Raw genomic sequence first — 24,434 nt, forward strand, 5'->3', positions numbered from 1 at the left:
TAACCGGGACAACGTTAAGTGAGCAGTTACTGTAATTCAGAGAAGTTAGCAGTTGTTCAATTTATTCTTTTTTTTCTTTTAATGGGTAGTTTGTGTTATTAGTCTCCCTTTTCTCAAAATGGCCCTTATTTATCTTGATTAAATCAAAGTTAGGTCAGACCGATTATAAACATGAAAAATGCTCATTTCAGGATTTTAGTGAAAGACAACAGTACCTATTATTTTTGTGGGTTTTTTTGAGGGGGTGGAACCTGGAGCAGCACAGCCTGAAAAAAATATATTATTAATCAACAGCTTCTCACTAGCTATTTTCAGGAGATTTTTCATTCAAATCGACCTTTCTAAGGCTACAGCCTGCAGTGGTCATTGTGCTATCAAATTACATACATTAAGACCATTATGGGAGCCTGATTTGACTGATTGTTTTACAGCCCTGTTTCTGCAGTTATGCACCTGAGTACTTTATGGACTAATGGGACTACTCAGGTCTGTAAAGCTATTCATGCTCTGAAATGCTTGCCAGGCTGGGGCCAATGTCATTTCAATACACCGATCACCACAGTGTGTAGAAGCAGCCTGAACTCTACCCAGGATTTGCTTACAATGCTGCACTAATTTGTGAATAGGTTCAGCAGAGACTCAGACTAGCTTGAGCCACAGTCTCCTAAGCACAGCCATACCTGGTCAGATCAGTGGTCCATCTAGCCCAGTATCTTGTCTTCTGACAGTGGTCATTGCCAGATGCTTCAGAGGGAATGAACAGAACAGAGCAATTATTGAGTGATCCATCCCATCGTCCAGTCCGAGCTTCTAGCACTCAGAGATTTAAGGACAACCAGAGCATGGGATTGCATACCTGACTGTCCTGCCTAATAGCTATTGATGAACCTAACTTCCATGAACTTATCTAATACTTTTTTGAACACAGTTATATTTTTGACCTTCACAACATTCCCTGGAAATGAATTCCACAGGCTGATTGTGTGTTGTGTGAAGAAATACTTTCTTCTGTTTGTTTTAAACCTATTGCCTGTTAATTTCAGTGGTGACCTCTGGATCTTGTGTTATGTGAAGAGGTAGATCACACTTCCCTATTCATTTTCACCACCCCATCCATGATTTTATAGACCTCTATTTTATCCCCCCCAGTCATCTCTTTTCTAAGATGAACCATCCCAGTCTTTTTAATCTCTCCTTATACAGAAACTGTTCCATACTCCTGTTCATTTTTGTTGCCCTTCTCTGTAGCTTTTCCAGTTGTAATATACCTTTTTTGACCATGATGTCCTTTGGCAACCAGAACTGCGCACAGTATTCCAGGTGTGGGAGTACCATGGATTTATATAGTGGCCATTATGATATTTTCTGTCTTATTATCTATCCATTTCCTAATGGTTCCTGACATTCTGTCATTTTTTGACTGCGGCGGTACACTGAGCTGAGGTTTTCAGAGAACTATCGCAATAACTCTCTTTTTTGAGTGGCAACAGCTATTTTAGATCCCATCATTTTGTATGTATAGTTGGGATTATGTTTTCCAGTGTGAACTACTTTGCATTTATCAACACTGAATTTCACTGGCCATTTTGTTGCCCAGTCACCAAGTTTTGTGAGATTGCTTTGTAACTTTTTGCAGTCAGCTTTGGACATAACTATCTTGAGTAATTTTGTATCACATACAAACTTTGCCACCTCACTGCTTACCCCTTTTTCCATCACTGGTACAGCACTGTTCCCAGTACAGATCATTGGGGGATCTCTCTCCACTGTGAAAACTGACCATTTATTCCTACCCTTTCCCCCCTATCTTTTAACCAGTTACGGATCCATAAGACCTTCCCTCGTATTCCATGACTGCCTACTTCGCTTAGGAAGTGGGACTAAGTATACATTCTGACAGTCCAAATACACTATATCCACATATTAGCGGACTCCCTCAAAGAATTCTAATAGATTGGTGACGCATGATTTCCCTTTGCAAAGCCATGTTCACTCTTCCCCAACATATCATGTTCATGTATGTGTCTGATAATTCCATTCTTTATTATAGTTTCAACCAATTTGCCTTGTACTGAAGTTAGTCTTACCAGCCTGTAATTGCAAAGATCGCCTCTGGAGCCTTTTTAAAAAATCAGCATTACATTAGCTATTCATCAGTCATCTGATACAGAGGCTGATTTAAGCAATACTGTAGGTTACATATACCACTTTTAGTTGTTCTGCAGTTTCATATTTGAGTTCTTTCAGAACTCTTGGGTGAATACCGTCTGGTCCTGGAGACTTATTACTGTTTAATTTATCAGTTTGTTCCAAAACCTACTCTACTAACACCTCAGTCTGGGACAGTTACTCAGATTTTTCACCTAAAAATAATGGCTCAGACCTAATCTCCTCACATCCTCTGTAATGAAGACCAACGTAAAGAATTCATTTAGCTTCTTCTCAATGGCCTTATCTTCCTTGAGTGCTCCTTTAGCACGTTGATCATCTAGTGACACCACTGACTGTTTGGCAAGTTTCCTGCTTCTGATGTACTAAAAAACACCAAACAAACAACCTCTTATTGTTTGTTTTTGTGTCTTTTGCTAATTGCTTTCTAATTTTTTTTGTTAGCCTAATTAATTATACTTTTCCATTTGACTTGCAAGAGTTTGTTCCTTTCCATTTTCCTAAGTGGGATTTGACTTCAAATTTTTAAAAGATATCTTTTTGCTTCTAATTGCCTCTTTTCCTCTATTTAGCCCTGGTGGGGGGTTTTGGTCCACTTATTGTTTCATCTTGTTTTTACTGGGGGTAGCCATATAGTTTGAGCCTCTGTTATGGTGTTTTTAAATAGTTTCCATGAAGCTTGAAGGCATTTCACTCGTGATTGTTCTTTTTTAATTTCCATTTAAGTAGCCTCCTAATTTTTATGCAGATCCCCTTTTAGAGTGAATTGTTACTGTGGCGGGTTTCTTTAGTATTCCCCCCCCCACCCCCAGGATGTTACATTTAATTACAATTTGGTCACTATTACTGAGTGGTTCAGCTATATTCACCTCTTGGAACAGATCCTGTGCTCCACTTAGGACTAAATCAGGAACTGCCTCTCTCTTTGTGGGTTCCAGGACTAGCTGCTCCATGAAGCACTCATTAATGGTGTCTAGAAATTTTAACTTTTCATCCTGTCCTGAGGTGACATGTACCCAGTCAATATGGGGATAGTGGAAATCCCCCATCGTTACTGGATTTTCTGTTTTTTGTAGTAGCCTCTCTAATCCCTTGAGCATTTCACAAATTACTATCGCCATTCTGGTCGGGTGGTCAGTAGTACATTCCTACTGCTATACACTTAGTATTCTAGCATGGAACCTATGATTTTTCGAGTAAATAAACTCTTTGTTTATTTGTATCTAAAGTAGGTCTCTGTTGTGCAAACTGTGAGGAGTTAAACTCCAGTGCACGCTGTAAAGCCCATCTTTCTTCCTTGGGCTGCAGAGAGCTGGACAAGCTGGGGAGTGGAGACAGGGGGCTCTGGAGGTGATTTTGTTGGTGGTGTGTGATCTGATTTGCACCCCATACCAGCCCTGAGATGTTTAATGAGGGCCTCAGAAGCAAATTAGATTACCTGGCATCACCCCTGAGAGGGAGGACCAGGATTAAATAAGAGTGAAGCCCAGCGGGGGAAGGGCTGCGACAGCTCTATAAAGACAGGAGGCTGAAAGCAGAAGAGGAAATTGTAGGGGAAGGAGGCTGCCATCACTTCCTGGGATAAGGGAGGTTGTCAGAGACAAGAAGGAAGTCCAGGGACAGAGTAAACCCTAGAATCATAGAATCATAGAACATCAGGGTTGGAAGGGACCTCAGGAGGTCATCTAGTCCAACCCCCTGCTCAAAGCAGGACCAATCCCCAATTTTTGCCCCAGATCCCTAAATGGCCCCCTCAAGGATTGAACTCACAACCCTGGGTTTAGCAGGCCAAAGCTCAAACCACTGAGCTATCCCTCCCCCCCAAATGATCCCTCCCCCGCTATGATCCTGCCCTGGAGTAAAGTGTGTAGCAAGAAGCTAGGAGAGGGTAAAGTAGCCACAGGGAGTAAAGTAGGCTCCATAGTAAACCCATAAACAGTCTAGGGACAAGAGAGGTGCTGGGTAAGAAGGAGCTCAGGGAAACAGCAATAGGGATGGGGACTGAGCAGACGTGGACTGCTCATTATAGGAACCTGGTGCAGCAGGTGGGCCCAGATTCACCTGCCAGTCACTGCTATAGAGGCATGGGGCTAAACACCACCCAGAAAAGCCATTTGGATAGCAGCCCTGTTCGACTTCCTAAACGCAGAAGGGCTGGACTAACTGGGGACCTGGCTGGAGGGCAAAGTTACAAGACAAGAGACTATTGCAGAGCGAGCAGAGAACAGAAGGGGGCACCTGATGCCACGAGAGTTACTTTCCCATATCTAGTCATGGGAAGTTGCACTAACAGTTAGTGGGAACCCTGTTGCATGACATTATTAAATCTTTGTTATATTTATGTTCTTATCAGGTTAGTGGTATCTGTGGGTGCTTGAAGAGTTCTGTGTAGCTCAAAAGTTTATACCTTCCACCAACAGAAGATGGTCTAATAATAGACATTACCTCACCCACATTGTTCTCTCATATCCTGAGACCAAAACAGCTCCAATATCACCACAAACAACTTTGGAAGATATTGAATTTTGCCACTTAAAATGGAAACTTCACAACATGAAGAAACCCACATCTGAAGAAGAGCTCTGTGTATGTAGCTTAGGGAAGTCACTTATCTAGTTTCATACGGGGGGTACACTTTTTGGCTGATTTGTCCCGTCTGGTACTGGAACAAAACTGGATACGGTTTTGTCCGGTACCTGATGGGGATGCCATTTTGAAGAGGGTGCTGTTCTGCCCTTGCTGGTGGACAGTGCATTTGAGGTCACACTGGTGGGGACGGGTCACGCAGGTGGGGTAGGCTCATGCCTTTCCCAGAACTGCTGGAAAGTCCAGTATTCCGGAATGCACAAGTAGCCACCTTGGTGTAGCTTGAAAGCTCATGCCTTCCACAAATAGAAGTTAGTCCAATAAAAGATATTACCTCACCCACCTCGTCTCTCTCATATTGTGATAATCAGGGTCCCTACCACCCAAGGGGAGAAGAGGGGGTCTGAACTCCAAAGAATAAACAACCGAATCAACGGTTTGTATACAGTGTTATTCTGTCTAAATGTGTCAAGTAAGGCCTTTCATGAAAGCTGGTAATGTTCTGAATTTGATGGCCATTAAGAGATATGTAAACAGGTTATGGTTATAAACATATGCATATATAGGGGTGTTTGCGTGTAAAACATTGTAATTGTAACTAGGATGTAACTGTAGCATTGCCTTGCAGCTTGTGGGGAAGCTATCAGGGAGGGAGGCCACGCAGGCTAGTGTTTACATGAAACTAACTCCAAGCACCTACCATTGTACAACCTAGAGAAAGACAATAGTGGACCATTAAAGTTAATGAAAAGACACAAATTGAAAAGAAAACCCCAGTCTTGGTAAACTAAAGGAAGGAGGGAGGTCCCTCCACCACACACACATTGTGTAACCATGAATTACCAGTCTGAGAGAAAAGAGGAATGGGCAGGAGAGGGAACCCCTGAAAACCCTGTTAAAAGGAAAGACAGTTTGAAGGGAAGACTATCCAGAAACTGGAGGCCAACATCTAAGCGGGGTGCTGTCCGTGGAACATTGAATCCCCACTAGGACAGACAGCATGCTGGGAAACTGTTCCGAGGCAATAGCTAACTTGTGTTAGAAAAGTTAGCGTAATAGAGAAGTGTAAAGCCTGAGATGGCATCTTTATGTTTATTTTCTGTGTAACTGGTCTGTGTTTGCTCTCCCTTACTATTTCACCTTTGAATCTCTGATTTTTCTATCAAATCTTTTTGTTTATTTTTACCCCATACAGGTCTCTGTTGTGTGGAGCATGTGCGCCCAAGTGAACTGACAACTGGGGGCAGGTTTCACTTCTTCAGAGGTGACAAACGACAGGGGAAAAGTCCACATGTCTGGTAGTTAAGAACTCGGGGAGATGGATTTGGGCAGAGTCTAGACTGGAAAAGTTGTTGTGGTCACCCTGCAAGGATAACTAGGCTACTGGAAGCCAGGGTTGAGACCTTCATGCTTGCAGGCTGGCCACTGGTCAGGGCTCTGAGCTACAGCAGCATAGCATTAAGGTACCCAAAGTTACAAAGCAGGTGGTGACAGAACCTCTTACTGGTCTGGGTAATCCCCAAAATGTCACACGCATACTGGGATCAACACAGCTACAAAACTGCAAACTAAGAGTATGTCTACACTGGAAACTTCAAAGCACTGCTGCAGGAATGCTCCCACAGCAGCACTTTGAAGTGCGAGTGTGATCGCGTGCGAGTGCTGGGTCTCCCAGCACTCCTCGTAATCCACCTCCACAAGGGGATTAGCTCCCAGCGCTCGAAGCCTGTCTACACTAGCGCTTTAAAGTGCTCAGACTTGCTGCGCTCGGGGGGGGGGGGGTGATTTTTCACACCCCGAGCCAGGAAGTTAGAGCGCTATAAAATGTAAGTGTAGACAAGCCCAAAGTCACTTGCCGGAGTCTGTTTAAGATGAACAGTTTGTCAAGAGCTTGGGAGGAGTGCTCGTCTGTTTTTAGTACTGTAGAAATCTGAATAACTTAGGCCTTGTCTACACTGCCACTTACAGCGCTGAAACCTTCTTCACTCAGGAGTGTGAAAAAACCCACCCCCTCAGCGATGCAAGTTTCAGCACTGTAAAATGGCAGTGTAGACAGTGCACCAGCGCTGGCTGGGAGATATTCCCCTTGTGGAGGTGGTTTTATTACAGTGCTGGGGGAGCAAGGTGGGAAATGGCCCACCTTGATTATCATGCACATTGTAGGGAGAGTGGTCACTTTGGATGAGCTATTACCAGCAGGAGAGTGAGTTTGTGTGTGTGGTTTTTGGAGGGGGGTGAGGGAGTGAGAGAACCTTGATTTGTGCAGGAAATGGCCCACCTTGATTATCATACACATTGTGAAGAGAGTGGTCACTTTGGATGGGCTATTACCAGCAGGAGAGTGAGTTTGTGTGTGTGGGGGCGGAGGGTGAGAAAACCTGGATTTGTGCTGGAAATGGCCCAACTTGATGATCACTTTAGATAAGCTATTACCAGCAGGACAGTGGGGTGCGAGGGGGTATTGTTTCATGGTCTCTGTGTGTATATAATGTCTTCTGCAGTTTCCACAGTATGCATCCGATGAAGTGAGCTGTAGCTCACGAAAGCTCATGCTCAAATAAATTGGTTAGTCTCTAAGGTGCCACAAGTACTCCTTTTCTTTTTGCGAATACAGACTAACACGGCTGTTACTCTGAAACCTAGAGTTATTCTGAGAGGTGAATGTGAGGTAGTGAATCCATTTGAGGGTTGTCTTTGCCAGAAATAGCTAACTGTTTGTACCACCACCCAGTAAATACATTCTGTTTATCATTCATATGTTATTAATTTGCACCAATGATTCATCTTTTGGGGAGTGGGGAAGGAACAGGGTAACATATTTAATCTCTTACCTTATTACCTTTCATTCCATCACAGTAGCAGTGGCTTTTACGTTTGCAGACACAACTCTGAAAAGAAAAGAAAGGAACTTTACAATAAAGGGAATTAATTATTTCAATGTGCTGTCTGATGAAGGACAATTGCCTTGAAAATATTAGATCTATGTGGTATTTAAATGAAGTAAAACAATTTCTAGGTAACATATCAATATCTATACATTGCGCTATGTACAACAGTCATCCTTAGCACTTGAACATTAGGTAGTTACTCCTCACAACAGATCCATGAGGCAGGTAAAGGATGCTATCCCCATTTTTACAGTTGGGAAAATTGGGGCTAAGGGCACGTCACTCTCCTATGGCACAAAGGCAGTAAGTATCAGGGCTGGGACTGAAATACAAGAGATTCTGGCTCACAGTCATGGGCTGTGACCATTCCTGGTAGTTCCTTTAGAAATTGAACATGGAACCAGAGCACAAGCACCAACTGTCCAAAGTGCCGGGGGGTGCTCGACCACTGGCTTTGTCCCAGGCCCCACCCCCACTCCACCCCTTCCCCCAAGGCCTCCCCCCACCTCTTCCCACCCTTGCTCTAGACCTGCCCTGCCTCTTCCTGCCCCCACCCTGCCTCTTCCTGCCCAGTTCGGGCCCTTTCCCCAGAGTGTGCTGTGTCCTCGCTCCTCCCACTTTCCCCCAGCCTTCTGCATGCTGCAAAACAGCTGTTCGTGGTGGGTGGGAAGTGCGAGGAGGGAGGGGGAGGCACTGATCCATGGGGCCTGCCGGCAGGTGGGAGGCTCTGTGGGGGTGGGGAGGAGCTGATAGAGGGGCTGCCAGTGGGTGCTAAGCACCCACCATTTTTTCCTGTGGGTGATCTAGACCCGGAGCACCCAAGGAGTCGGCACCTATGAACCAGAGAAAGCATAAGCCCCAGTCTACACTACAGAATTAGGTCAACATAAGGCAGCTTACACTGACCTAACTCTGTAAGCTTACACTGACCTAACTCTGCACTAAAATGCAGCTCCCAGCAATGTAACTCGTACTCTACACCGACTTAACTCTACCTCCACAAGAGGTGTAGCTCTTAAGTCAATGTACTTAGGTCGATGCACTGTCAGTGTAGATATTGCGTTGCTTACATTGACTGTCGCAGTTTTTCAGAAGCTGTCCCACAATGCCCCACTCTGGCAGTTAAATCAGTTTGAGCGCTCCTGGTGAGGACGCGAACTGCCGGAACAAGGAGCATAGTGTGGACATGCAAAAGCAGTTTAATTACTGTGGTGGCTGTATGTCTATGTAACTTAGGTTGACTTAATTTTGTAGTGTAGATTTGCCCTGCTGGAGAGTGTGTGATGGGGGAAGGTGGAATATAGTGCTAGGTTACAATGGTATTTTTTTTCCTTTTGTCACAATCTAGTTACAAATGCTTTTTCTGACTTCCTCATGTTGCACCTACCTATCCATTCTCTGCCTCAGACCTCTGTACAGCATCATAACTAAGGGCCTGATCCAGTATCTGCAGAAGCCAGTTGAAAGATTTCTATTGATTTCAACGAGTGTGGAATCAGATCCAAAGTGCCCAATCACTTCTGTTGGAGAGATGGACACTGTCCAATACAGATATCATGAAGACACAGTATAAATTCTGCTGCTTATAAATTACACAAAAAATACACCTATAATTTCAGCCTCTGGTCTTTAATCAACCAGGCTCTAAAGACAGTAAACTCTACAAAAAATAGTTTTCACCCATGAATTACTGGTAGAAATTAAAACCAATTTTTTTTTTTAAAAAAAGGACTGTGTTTTAAACTGGCCTAGAATAACTTGAAAACTTTAAATTCTTGAAGAGATTAGCAGGTGTGTAATAACTTATTATGGCAACCATGGAAGCACACTTCGTCTTGGTTATGGATTGCTATGTCTGTTCATTTTAAACTCAGATTTATAGCTATTTTTAATCTATACAAAATTGTTTTTCTACTGGAAGTCACTATGAAGATCATCTCAGTTGTGACTGAGACACAATAAATAATATCTGCTAGATAACTGCAACAGTAGTTTTTTTATAGAAGTATAATCAAAAGCAAAGGGAAGACGAGCTTAAATATTTTGCCTTATAAATTTGTGCTTGGACAGCAAGTATTTGGAAAACTATATGAGATAGTTACAAGGGAGCAAAAGGGAACAAACAGAGAAGCAGCATATCAGAACATTTTAATGGAGAGCTTTACACTGGAGACAGAGGGTAATTAATATTAACAAGCACAGCATTCCCATATCATGGTGATGAGTGCAAGCTGGTTAGACAGATGCCTTTATTCTCCATTTGACAGCTGCTCTCTCTTCCTAGGACTTTTTATTTTCTTTTTTGATTACGTTTAAATTCCATCCAGTCAGATTTTCTTATATTTATACTTCCTAGAATTTTAATCAATTAGGATTCATGAATTTGAGAAGATCCAGGTCTAAGATTTCCACCCATGATATTAGAACTATGCCTGAATTCCAGAAGTGAGTGGGAACTTCTTCCACAACACCTCAACTAACGTTAAACTACAAAAATTAAACAAAAAGGGTTTCTCATACTGCACTTCAGTCATGTCCCAAACAGGCAGTACCTACAGTTGGGCCTCGATTTACATGGTGGTTACGTTCTTGAAGAAACACCGTTCAAATAGAAATTGCATAAAAAGATATCAAGGGTCTATGGGAAATAAGGGTTTAGGTTCCAGGCTCACACGATGACCTCCCTAATATATCCAATACAGGTTTTATTAAAAAAAATTAATGAAATTTAAACTTGCTACTGACCTTTACTGATGTTGAGGGTGAACTTAATAGGATGATAATACTGATGTTGTTGAAGTCAGAACTCCGAGGGTTTGTTTGGGGTATCTGGGGAGGCCAGGGAGTGTGGAAGAGTGGCATAGCCACGACGGGACACTTGGATGGGCCCCCACTTCGGGTGAGTGGGCAGGGGCAGGGGAGGTGAGGCAGGAGGGATGGGTCAGGAGGGATTTGTACCGCCTCCATGCCGGCCATGCGGGGGAGAGATGGACACTCTGGCTAGGGGCCACCCCCTGGCCCCAGGCGTGCACCCGGGGAGTGGAGTCAGGAAGCGGGGGATTGCGCTACTCTGCCTGCGCAGCGCTCCCCAGCTGGAATGCCGGGCAGGTGGAGTGGGGTAAGCCCCCGATCCCCTTCCAGGCAGGAGTGCCACGTGGAGCAGGGTAAGCCCCCGTGCCCCAACCCTGGTCCCTGGCAGGAGCACCGGGTGAGCATGACAGTGCACACCCTCAATCCCCTCGCTGACAGGAGTGCCAGGTGGAGCAGGGTAAGCCCCCGTGCCCCAACCCTGGTCCCTGGCAGGAGCACCGGGTGAGCATGACAGTGCACACCCTCAATCCCCTCGCTGACAGGAGTGCTAGGTGGAGCAGGGTAAGCCCCCGTGCCCCAACCCTGGTCCCTGGCAGGAGCACCGGGTGAGCATGACAGTGCACACCCTCAATCCCCTCGCTGACAGGAGTGCCAGGTGGAGCAGGGTAAGCCCCCGTGCCCCAACCCTGGTCCCTGGCAGGAGCACCGGGTGAGCATGACAGTGCACACCCTCAATCCCCTCGCTGACAGGAGTGCTAGGTGGAGCAGGGTAAGCCCCCGTGCCCCAACCCTGGTCCCTGGCAGGAGCACCGGGTGAGCATGACAGTGCACACCCTCAATCCCCTCGCTGACAGGAGTGCCAGGTGGAGCAGGGTAAGCCCCCGTGCCCCAACCCTGGTCCCTGGCAGGAGCACCGGGTGAGCATGACAGTGCACACCCTCAATCCCCTCGCTGACAGGAGTGCTAGGTGGAGCAGGGTAAGCCCCCGTGCCCCAAACCTGGTCCCTGGCAGGAGCACCGGGTGAGCATGACAGTGCACACCCTCAATCCCCTCGCTGACAGGAGTGCTAGGTGGAGCAGGGTAAGCCCCCGTGCCCCAACCCTGGTCCCTGGCAGGAGCACCGGGTGAGCATGACAGTGCACACCCTCAATCCCCTCGCTGACAGGAGTGCCAGGTGGAGCAGGGTAAGCCCCCGTGCCCCAACCCTGGTCCCTGGCAGGAGCACCGGGTGAGCATGACAGTGCACACCCTCAATCCCCTCGCTGACAGGAGTGCTAGGTGGAGCAGGGTAAGCCCCCGTGCCCCAACCCTGGTCCCTGGCAGGAGCACCGGGTGAGCATGACAGTGCACACCCTCAATCCCCTCGCTGACAGGAGTGCCAGGTGGAGCAGGGTAAGCCCCCGTGCCCCAACCCTGGTCCCTGGCAGGAGCACCGGGTGAACATGACAGTGCACACCCTCAATCCCCTCGCTGACAGGAGTGCCAGGTGGAGCAGGGTAAGCCCCCGTGCCCCAACCCTGGTCCCTGGCAGGAGCACCGGGTGAGCATGACAGTGCACACCCTCAATCCCCTCGCTGACAGGAGTGCTAGGTGGAGCAGGGTAAGCCCCCGTGCCCCAACCCTGGTCCCTGGCAGGAGCACCGGGTGAGCATGACAGTGCACACCCTCAATCCCCTCGCTGACAGGAGTGCCACGTGGAGCAGGGTAAGCCCCAGTGCCTCGACCCCGCTGCCTGGCTGAAGCATGCGGGGGGTGGGTAGAGCAAGTGGTAGGGCTGGAGCAGAGCGGGCCTGGATGCTAAGTGGGTGGGCCGTGGGCTAAAGAGTGGAGCTGGTGGTGGAAAACATGCAAAAAAAACTGGTGATGGTCAGTTGTTTGGTCACACAGACCAGCGTGGTGGAGGGGGTTTGGGGTGGGAAGCGACCAGCTGATTCTAGACACATCTGCACATCTTGGCGACCACGCTGTACCATGTAAAAGTGAATCCATACCGTGTACAAAAATAAAGGGTCACAATTAGTTGAATGTGCATAACTAAAACTGTGGAAAAAGACACCATGTAAATTGAGGCCCGACTGTTATCAAAATTCAATGCAGAGCTCTGAATAGTAACACAAACTGACAATTTGTAGCACTTTCTGAACTGACATGGGGCCACAATGCAGGCTATAAAGTGTTCTGTGACAAAAGTTTGCAAATAATGAACATTTGGAGCATGAGTTGGATTTTTCATTTTATACTGTTTGGGTGGCTTTAATATTTTCCTTTTATCCAAAAGTTCAGCCTGCAGCCAACTAATATATGTCACATTCTGATGTCAAGAATAGAACGCCTTCTTCGTGGTAATGTCAAATTAGGAAAGTCTAATAATAAATCATATGTATTGTACGGCTTGCAAAGTACTTAAGAGTGTGATCCTGACTGCGGTTCAATGCCTGTAATTCCTACTGCAGTCAACTGGAGTTGGAGCACCTAGCAGGACCAGCCTCTAAGTTACCTTGGCGAAGCTAGAAGGATACACTGTATATTTATAAGATAATTGCACATTTGGAATGTAGATGTATTCACAGCATAGTTTACTCTCTGATTCACACACAGGGATAACAGAAACTACAGAGTGTTATGTCAAAACTCACAGAACCATAAAATGTAGAGCTGGATGGGACCTGAAGAAGTCATCTAGTCCACTCCTTTTTGCCGTACCAACCACAGCTAGACCATCCCTGACAGGTGTTTGTCCAACCTGTTCTCAAAAACCTTCAATGAGGGGGATTCCACAATCTCCCTTGGTAACCTATTCCAGTCCTTAACTGACCTTATCATTAGAAAGTTTTTTCTAATTCTAACCCAAATCTTCCTTGTTGCAAATTAAGCTAATTAATTCTTACTCTACCTTCAGTGGATATGGAGAACAACAGATCATCATCTTTTTTGGAGCTCTTAACATACCTGAGGACTTTTCAGATCCTCCCCCTCTGTCTTCTTTTTTCAAGACTAAACATGCTCAGTTTTTTTTCACTTTTCATTATAGGTCAGGTTTTCTAAACATTTTATCATTTTTGTTGCTCTCCTCCAAATTATCTCCAGTTTGTCCACATCTTTCACAATACTCCAGCTGAGGCCTCACCAATTGCTGAGTAGAGTGAAACATATACTTCCCATGTCTTTATTATAGTACTCCTGTTGATAGACCCCAGAATGACATTAGCCTTATATATTTTTACTCTATTGCAATAAGGAAAACAAAATAATCTATTATATGTAATATATAAATAAATAATATACATATTACTGACACTATACACGGCATATAATACAAATATAGGGTTAAACTGCATTTACCATGTTCCTTTGGTCACTTCACTTCTTACCCTTATTTATCCACCAAAAGCTTTTAGTGCATTGTTTCTTTTATTCTACTCTTTGAGAAAGATATTTTTAATGTATCCTTTATTTGTAATTTTTTTAAAAAAACTGCTGTGTACCTTCCCGTACGGCAGACATTGTGGATCGGTTTTTCAGAGACAATAAAAGGAGAGAAAATGTCACATAGAATTTATTTTTTTTCATTTATAGTCTATAAATAAACTTTTGTTTCTAAATCATGCAAAACTCTAAGTGAAGCAAGGGCGGTATATTTTCTTAAGAGATACAGGCATTTAAGACTTAGTAATATAACATTTCCATTCGAATTTTGAAAAGAGAATTAGGCTATGTCTACACTACACAGTTTTGTCGACGAAAGTCAGCTTTTGTTGAAAAAACAGTGGAGGCCTACAGGCCGCATTTAACTCTCCTGCTATGCAGACATAATAAAGACACCTGGATGAGAAGCACAGAGCTTTTTGCAAAGTCAGAGCGAGGCAGTGTCAGTGTAGACACCGTATTGCTTGTCACTCTAAATGACCTCCTGAGGTGTCCCACAATGCTCTGTTCACCAGTTTGAACTCCACTGCCCTGAAGCCAGGTACACAGGCATGCACCCCTCCCCCTTTAAACGCTGGGAATTTCTTAAATTCCTCTTCCTGTTCACTCAGCATGGACAGCTCACTCTACATCTTCCCAGCTGACCCTGCCAGCTCCCCCCAGGAAATATGCTCCCGCCTGGAGTACACCAGAGCTGTTGGATCTGCTGGGTCTGTAGCTACAGCTAGAGCTGAAGGAACTTTTATACCTACCTTTGGTCCAAAGGCAGGAAATTTCACGAGAGTAGCTAATTTCATGATATTATCATGAGACTGGCCAAGCACTGGGCTGCCCAAGAGACAATTCTGGCAGCTCTAAATTGTCCCCTTTTGAACAGTCACACACTGATATAAGACATGCATATTAAGTGACTCTGAAGAATGCTTAAGAAATGGTTGGGGAGGGATTTTCTGACATAGTCTCTGGTTTTGTCACAGAAATAGTGAGTACTGGAATAAGATAACTGATTATTTAGAAAAAGTATTATATTTTAAAATTGCCACATGGATCCTTGCTGATCCTATACACAGTCAGTTACTGAAGACTTAACACAACTTTTTAGAAAGTGATTATTCTTATGTTTGGTGCAAAGCGACTTTTGTAAAGAAAGCTGCAAAGTAAATTGACACCAATGATGAATGACTGGTACAGAAATATGCAGAAGTTTTTGCAGGTGAGCGGTTAGGGTCAGATTTACACACTTTTTTTTTTTAACTGATGTCAAATCAATGAGTATACTAAAAGCTCTTTTTAATATCAGATGCTCAGTAAATACCTTTAGGAGTGTAATTTTCATTTTCTAAAGTAAAATTCACTATGTAGCAACAATCTTGCAATCCTTTGGCCAACTGTCTTTATTCTAACTATTAACAGCTATTGTAAGAAAGGAAGTAAACTGTAGAGTCTCTAAAATGAAATAAAATAGAAGGCAACAAAGTCTTCAGCAGATTCCTATCTTGTACATAAATATTGTAAAAAGAGGCAAGTATGGCCTACAATGAGTATATAAAAACTCAACAACAAACTTGGTCTCAATCCTGCAACGTATGGTATGTGAGGGAATTGCTGCTTCTGCATGCCACAAGCTGCAGGATCAGGGCCTTTGTTTTGTAAAACTATTGTAAATAATAACTGCACAGTACATCACTTTCATTCAATGTCTTTTTACAACATTTCATACATACCTGCTCCAATCTACACCTGGAATTAATTAAAAAACTCACCCTTTAAGTAGGTGACATTCAAACCGGACTCTTTTGGTAAACATGATGAGGGTATTTCTTCACTGCAGTATTAACCTGAGTTATTGACACCCGAATTATCCTACCTCAAGTGAGAGTACAAATTAATTTGCAAACTGGACACCATTAAATTAGACTTGAATAAAGACTGGAAGTGGATCTGTCATTACACAAAGTAAAACTATTTCCCCATGTTTATTTTCCCCCTCTACTGTTCCTCACACGTTGTTGTCAACCGCTGGAAATGGCCCACCTTGATTATCACTACGAAAGGTTTTTTTTCCTCTCCTGCTGGTAATAGCTCATCTTACCTGATCACTCTCGTTACAGTGTTTATGGTAACACCCATTGTTTCATGTTCTCTGTGTATATAAAATCCCCCTACTGTATTTTCCACTGCATGCATCCGATGAAGTGAGCTGTAGCGCACGAAAGCTTATGCTCAGATAAATTTGTTATCGGTGCCAGAAGTACTCCTTTTCTTCACACTGCAAAATAACTCTCGAACTGCTGTATCCATGCTGATGCTATGTTCTCACCTCATGTGAGGAGGTGAGGCTTTTGGGGCCATATCCCAGGCTTCTTTACGTTGTAGTAAACTCTAGGAATTCTTTCCCAGTGAATTGTAGGAGAACTTGTCTCTCATTTCTGAGCACACAGGGGGATGTGTGGGAAGGGACCTGGACGACTAGCAGCACTTGCCTGGAGCTAGCCTTTAGATTGTAAGCTCCTAGGGGGAGAGATTGTCTATTGCTCTGTTTGTACAGTGCCTACCACTACAGGGCCCAACTCTTCTCCCCATGCACTTCAGTAACAAACTTGATTAATAATAAATAAATAATAATAATAGGCTGTGTTACTACAGAGTGGTTGTGTTAGCAACTTACAAGCTCTAACTCAAGCTTTAGCCTATACACCCACTAGGCCAGCCAATTTGAGATACAAGCTCTACCATACTCAAGAGTTTTAGTGTGTGGACAAGGCATGATTTGGAGGCAAAACTCGAGTTATAACTCAGGAGTTAACCTTGCAGTGAAGAAAAGCCCTTAGGGCCTGATTAACTACTATGTTACTTCAGCTTTAAACCAGTATAATACACAGCTACCACCTATACCCACAAACTATTAATAATCTCTTCTGGAAGACTGAATATTTTAGTGAAAATGATGAAATAATCCTTTCTTAGCCCTGCATGGGAAGTACAATAGAGATCCCTTGTACTAAGCTAGGACTTGGGGAAACCATGAAAAAGCAATTAAGTAATCTTCCTGATGCTCCAGGACTCAGCATCAGAGACAGATTAGTACAGAGTTCCCACGCCGGTGCTCACACCACTAGACTAGACCACACCTCTTTGCAGAGACAGCTGTAGAACTGTGACTGTCAAAATAGAAACAGAAACCCTGACTTTTTATCATTACAAATTCTTCTCACAGGATAAGACAACTCCCAGTTTAATCAATGCTAGCATACCCTGACAGGGGTGGGGGCAAGCAGACAAAATGGTGGTCTACCATGGTTATTTTTTTCTCCCAACACTTGTATGATTAGTTATTTTCAATGTTCGTACCATTACCATAGCCCCACATTCTTGGATCTTCTATTTAAATGGATAGATTTGGGCTTATTTGACATTATTTATTAATTTGATGTTTTAATGAACTCTGTGGTTTGTGTTCCACTGTACTTACTGGATTTTTCAAAAATAATGAACTATAAACACATGAAACTCTCTAGCAATACAAAATTGCATTTGCATAAGATTTTTCAGCACTACCTCCATGGCCATTGCAATTTTTATAGCAGAGGTAATAAGTATAATTATTTTTCCTATTTAGTGTATAATTATTGCTTTAACAAATCTAAGTCATGAGAATATAATAAAGCTTAGTCATCAGCTAACCATGTGGAATAAAGTGGTGGAAATGTCTAAACCTTAGCCTTAGGGATGCTACGTATAAACTGAAAAATGTTCCTTTAGCATGTATGCAGATTTTATGTTTTTTCTGATAATCTTCCTACCGCAAATAAAATGTTGTATGATCACATATATCGGGTTTCAGCAGTGTCTGTATTAATACCATAACAAATATGTGTTTGCTATACATTACCACAGCAAAAATAAATTTAAATTCTTTTAATGGCTAGGTATATCTAATTTTTCTCTTAATAACCCCACTCCATCTTCCCAGTCATTAATATTTGTGCTTTATGGTGACACTTATTACATAAGATGACACTAGAGGAAATAGGAACTGCAAGTTGTGTTGGTCTACCACTACAAACACTGCCTGCCTCAAACAATATATGGTGTGTAAATCTATTTTTTCTCTCTAATTAAATCCAAGGTCAATGCCCAAGGTGAAATCATATTTGATGGGGGTCCTCCTCGTGATATCCTTTTATACAGGTATTTATATATACAGGGTCTGATTCTGCTCAAACGTAAACTGGGTTTATACCTGTGCAACTCCACTACTAGTGATGTACACCAGTATAGGAACAAAATCAGGCCCAGGATGTTTAACTGTGTGGTTGGAGAACACCCATCACCTATCTCTTTCTCTCAGATTTTGCTTGGAGTTCATGTGTGCGCGCAGTGGAGGCAGAGGAGAGCACAATGGTCCTTCTTCCCAATTTACACAATCCTCATAAAGACAGGATAGAATTGTCATGGCTGTACTTGGAGGACCTCAGGGACCGTTCCCCCAAATGGCCACAGAAGAAGCAAGCCCTTGGCTCTATAAACCCAGTTCTTCTCTATGAACCAACTGGCTGCCTGTCCTAGAGGTACTGAGCTACACCACACAAAGAGATGTAACAGCAGGGCAATTCACAGCACACAATACACCTGCTAAGCTTGGTGTTCAGCTCTGTTGTGGGTCTCAGTTAACCCTGATAAAAATGATTAACATAATTTGCATGTCTTCAATCTCAGAGATGCAAAGAGGACATTTCCCTAGGTTCTACAGTGCCTAGCTTGAACCCTCCTGTATAACAGAAGATGAAATGAGCATAGTATTCGACCATGTTATTGCAAATTAAATTTAAATAGCTGTTAGATTAACCATACATCTACTCCACTTAGCCCAAGAACAAGACCATGTTCTCTTAATCTTTGCTTGAATAACATGTACTTCTTCAGAAAGTTGTTTGACAAGTACTTTAATTGAAGACATAATCCCATTTAATGAACATTATGTACACCAAAATTTACACTATCTTGATTTAAAAAGCAGAATCCCATTCTGGAATTTCCTAAACATGTTTTACCTATTATGATGCATGCCTGGAACCAAATATCAAAGAGGCACAAAATTAAACTAACTGCAGTGTATAAAAATACTCCAAAAATATGATTGTCTCTTTTGTGCTATTTTATTGCTAAAATCTAATACTTCTCATCTTTTAGTGGTTTGCCCATTTCAATTTCCATTCATCCTAATTTATCATAAAATTAAATAGTACTTACTGTTTCTTTAAGGTTTAGGAGCGAAACCCTCCTTGTCCAGTACTACCACAGCAGGTTTCCTGGATCTATACGGTGGCAATAGGGGCAGCAATCACAGAGGGGGAGGGAGGTTTTGGGTAAAGCAGTCTGGGAACTTCTTAGGAAACTGATGGTGCTGACTGATCTCAGGACCCCAGGCTGGAGTTCCATGAGTAATAGGCTAGAACCTCCTGCTCCTCACTATGGTAAGGACTCAAGTGGGCAATTTTGAGGGGTTACAGCCAGGCTCTTTTTCAGAATCAAGAGAGCAAAGCACTGGAAAATAAGGGGTTTTTATAAATAGCACCCTTCCAGAAAAAGGAATCAGGTTGGAGCTGCTCCAACAGGGTCTCTCCAACAGGCAACTGTGTATTTTATTCTATTGTATATTCTTTGCAAAAACTTTCAGCAGATCCCTCTGACAATAGTCTCTGATGTAGTTTTATTATTAGGGGGGAAAATGAAATGAAGCCCAGAGCAGGAGGAATTTTGTTACAAATCCCAGAGATGTGCTTTTTATTTTCCTGTCGAGCCTGACACAGGCAGTAACAAATTAAAAGGAGACAATGTGTGTGAAGTTAAGTGTGACATACATATTTCAGTTTTTTTTCTCATTAACAAAGTTCATAATCGATTTCCTGGTAATATTGGAAGTTCACATATTGCTGATCCTACTCATGCCCACCCTGCTGCATTTAATATGACGGGAATTTTATAATAAAAAAAAATCAAGGCAAGATAGAATGGACAGATAGTCCTGGCGTTGTATTAGTGGTGCTACTGATAATGTACCCTGCAGTAGTACCATGGGGTGCCAGTTATGGACCAAGGCACCATTGTGTTAGGAGCTGCACAAACACATAAAGACAGACCTCAGCCCAAGAAGTTTATAATCTAAATAGGTGTGCCTCTTCTCACTCTCATGTCTATCACAGAAACAGGAGGTGAATTCATGCATCAGTTGATGACACTTTCAGAATGGCTTAAGTGTTTGTTGGACAAAAGTTTCTTATTTAAACTCACTGTGGAGCCTTTCTGGTCAGAGTGAGCCTGCCTGTTGGGGAGTGAATGGGCGCTGCTGTAAAATCACCCTTTTATTCTCCTCTCACAATAGTTTTCCTGTTTGAGGGTCTTATTCTGCAGTTCTTGCTCAGACAGTTCCTATGGGGGTCAATCATAGAACTGTCTGAGCAGGAACAGTATAATCAAGAACATTTAATTTCACCTTTTTCCACCAAAACATCTGCACAGATGGAGGGGTGGGTGGCATGGAGGATACTTGGCCCAGATACAGATTTATAGCCCCATTTTGACCAGTTTATGATTAATTTGACAATAATTTACCTAAAATCCTACAATTTATCAAGTAGTGTATGGGAATAGCGTGGTTTAATAGTTTGTGAGCAATATATTGGTGCTAACTATCCTAGATTGTAGAAGCTGGTTAAAACCAGTCCAAAACGCAGTATAGCTAGGTCTTGCGTGCCTGCCTATATTTAGCAAACACCATTTTTTTGGGACTTGACTATGCCCACATGGTTTCTTCATATTGTTTTTGTTGCATAAAGAGCAAAAGATACAACAGGCACTTATTACCTTTCAAAAAACAAAACAATACTGATATTGTTCTTTTTGTGTGCTAAGATAAATAGGCAAGATTCTTATCCCTGTACTCATAGCAATTAGCATCTTAATCCAGGTAGGTCAAGGTACTATTCAGTGTAATTAAGGGTATCAGAATCTGGCCCAAAGTGTTTAAGTTGTCAGGCAGGTAGAGTTTCCAAAGGCTGTTCAGTAACCATGTATCCCTGGGAGTTCCTTCTCCAAGGTTTTTGTGGTTGAAATCACTCAAAGCAGAAAGTCCCATTAGGCTAAACAAATGTAGCCTTCAATAAGAACTATGTTAGAGAGTGTTCAAATAAATCCCCCTTCCTGGATTAGCCAAAACAGTCTCAGAGAATTTGGTCTTGTGGAAAAACTTTGGAGAGGTTTCGATTAGCTTGTTCTGGTTCCAACCTTTGTGCCGCTTCACCTCCTCACTCCTTTCCTAACAGGGAGACATTTTAATGGAACAACCTAATAACCAGGAACTATATCATCCAACTGGTGAAATGGAAAATTTTACTAACAAGTGCCATGCATAACATCATCTCAAACACTGTGCTTGTATATGGCATCCTCTTACTCCCCCATCCATTGTCCAGTGGGCGTAGGGGGTATTAATTTATATTGTAAGTCTTCTGGTTCAAGGACCTGTCTTTTTGCATGTCTATACAATTCCTACCATGCTTTTGGACACTATATAAATAACATTTTAAAAATGGGTCCCTAAAGGCCACACATAAGGAAAAAACAAGAGGCTATGCAATAGCATGCCATACCACTGAACAGTCAAAAACCTTCCCTTCCACAAAACATAACTGGTGGCAATGCAATGTAGGAAAAAGGGTGCTGGCCTTCTGAAAGTAAATGGAGTCAGGGATCGACCACTATATGTAAGCATGATCCTCCTGCAAAGTGAGGTAATTTCTGACATAGTTTCTAGCACAATTTAGCATTGATTATAACAATATTAGCTTTCTCAGAAGAAGCCCACAATACACACTTTGATTTCTGTTATTACCAATAATTCTGGAAGCTCCAAAGTTGTGCAGGCTACTTTTTATTTTAAATGGCCATGAATATTGGGTGAGTCTGGGGTGAGCCTCAAGTCAGGCTCCGAAAATTAGAGACAACTTTTACAAATTTTTGCCACAGATCAGTTGATTTTGTGACAATCTGTTTGGCATGCAGATGTCAGGGAACGATATAATGCAACCTACTGCTCCAAATCCCAGTAGATTTTGTTATGTCAGCTTTCTCTGTGTTGTTCTGTGTAAAAGTGGAGCACACATGGCCACAGTTGGTAAATTTTCATTTGAACAGAGGGAAAGAATGGCAAATAAGTTAGGAAGTTAGCCTCTCTGTGCCAGTTTTGACAGAAGCTTCCCTACTCTATCACAGAATTGGTAGGTTAAAAAAACAAACAAAAAAACCCCAAAAAAACGAACTACAACTATAAAGCTGAAAAAATACAAAAACATAATATAAATGATCAGGCAAAATGGAATCCTTTCAGTGTATTTAAGAACTGTTGTGGTTTTAAACAGTTAAGAAGAAAACCAACAGCCGTTGAGTTTTGCACCTAATTTTTGGAATCACGTAATCTATGCCAACATACTGAGTTTACTATTATTACTTTGTTAAATGAGGATGGTAGAGTGAAAAGGTGCCAGTAAAACAGACAACCAGATATCCTCTAGTACTTGCAATTAACAGCAGAGTATTGTGTGTCAAAGCCATGTTATGATAAGACACCTCTTGGTCTAAGTTGCCGCTGTAGTTCTTCCATAATAAAATTGGAGTATGTTTGTGACTATCCACGCTGCAAAGCAGTGGAGAATATGACGCACTGTTTGCTCTGCAAGTGTAATAATTTAATGATCTTTAATCAGATGCAACTTGGATTATACAGTTTTGTTTCAATGTATATCTTGTGTATTTGTAAAAACAAGACTATACGTCAAATGCTGACAATTCATCTGTTATGAATTTTATCACGGCACAGTATTTCATTCATTCGAGTGTCTTATTGCAATTATAAAATGCATCACAGACAGGATTTTTAAAATATATCCCTGTTAATATAATCGGTTCTGAGCAAGAAATTAGTTGTAATGATGTAACAGTTCTGAATTCCAGATTTCCAGGCAGACTACTTAATTTCTCTTGGCCAAGAGACAATAATAGGTCAGATGTCAGCTGGTGTAAATCAGCATAACTCCGCTGTTTCAATACGTTGACTTGAGTGTAATAATTGATTTACACCACATGAGGATCTGGGCCAATAAGAGTAATTTCACACTCCAGTATTCAACATCCTACACAAGAGTGTAATCAGCATTTGCTACACTTAGCACTGTACCTGTTGCTTTTTATGTGGTTTGTGGTGGACTGGTGACAATTATAGAGACAATCAAGATCAGTGCAAGCCAGCCCCTGGAAGACAACCACATCTAGAGGCTGATCGTGAATTTCTTAAACAGGTAACATTCCCGCTTACCTCAGGAATGAATTATATAAGAATTAACCAACCCAACAGCACACTTAACCAGGAGCGTATTTTTATAGATTGGTTGATTAACTGTGTTATACATTTTCAAATGTACAGCCTCGATGTCAAATGAGGCAACTATGCCAATCAGTGCAGATAATTCACAATACCTGAGTATTCCCAAAAGCATGCCTAAGGGCAAATGTTATAACTCTGACAACACTTTGCCCCTCCTACATCTTGGCTCATTGTCAAAGCGTTCCGTTCTGCATCACATTTCTAGCAGATTTTGGTATAGGTATGCTTATGGACCAACTCCAACATAATTGTGTTAATTTTTTTCTTCTGATATAACTTTCCTGTTTCATATTTCAAGACATATTTTATACTATCAACTTTATTAATGTTTATTTAGAAAAAAGACAGGTCATCGTCAAAAAGAATCATAGAAACGTAGGACTGAAAGGCACCTCGAGAGGTCATCTAGTTTAGTCTGGTCCACTCATGGCAAGACTAAGTATTATCTAGAAGACCATCCGTGACAGGTGTTTGTCTAACCTGCTCTTAAAGATCTCCAATGATGGAGATTCCACAAGAAGAGGATCTCATAAACATTTGTTTTTCAATGCTGATGTAGTAAAAAATGAATTAAAAGGGAAGTATAAGCCTGCTACACTAATTTAGCTCAGAGTCACATAACTGGCCAGGAACATGATGTTAAAAAGACCTGTTTTACAGACCCTAGGGCTGTAAACTAAAGAACTAGAGCCAGTACTAATTTCAATGGGCTTCTTGTGCAGGATCAAAGTGGAAATAAATTTAGTTGTTTTGAATTATCTTTAATTAAAAATTAAAGCTTCAACAGCAGTCTTTTACAAGATTCACATGCTCTCCCTCTTCCTTTTAAGCAGAGATTTTTCTGAGCTAGAAGAACTGGACTCTAATAATATTGAATATTTTGTTGACAAAACTTTTGTTGGCATCTGCCATGAATGGATTAATTTTGTATTTATTTTATATTATGTCATAAATACACAGTGTGAAGTGTTACTGGTTTGTCTTTAGCAACTGGATCAGCTAAAAGGTCTTAAGAAGGCTAGTCACAGTCTGAATGGAAAGCATGACAGTTGAGTCCCTGGTCATTCCTTTGCTCCAGGGAGAAGACAGCTGCATCAGCCCTTCACCTGGT

The 24,434-nt window shown here is 42.4% G+C and overlaps 1 protein-coding gene across 6 annotated transcripts in view; it reads right to left on the reverse strand.

Moving 5' to 3' along the window:
• COL4A3 (collagen type IV alpha 3 chain) overlaps positions 1 to 24,434 on the reverse strand; it is a 115,029-nt gene that overhangs the window by 87,021 nt on the left and 3,574 nt on the right. For 3 of the 6 annotated variants that reach the window (XR_014713057.1, XR_014713058.1, XM_084639761.1), the window contains exon 2: positions 7,587 to 7,643. Coding sequence is in view for 2 of the 6 variants with exons in the window: in XM_084639761.1 (XP_084495887.1) it covers positions 7,587 to 7,643 (57 nt within the window). In the remaining 4 variants the exon portion in view is untranslated. Of the gene's footprint in view, positions 1 to 680; positions 745 to 7,586; positions 7,644 to 9,030; positions 9,182 to 24,434 lie in introns of all 6 variants that reach the window. The other 3 variants (XM_084639763.1, XM_084639762.1, XM_084639764.1) reach the window with 3 other exon arrangements.

This window comes from Lepidochelys olivacea (genome assembly GCF_965140295.1).
Source record: "Lepidochelys olivacea isolate rLepOli2 genome assembly, chromosome: 9".
NCBI classification, from domain to species: domain Eukaryota; kingdom Metazoa; phylum Chordata; order Testudines; family Cheloniidae; genus Lepidochelys; species Lepidochelys olivacea.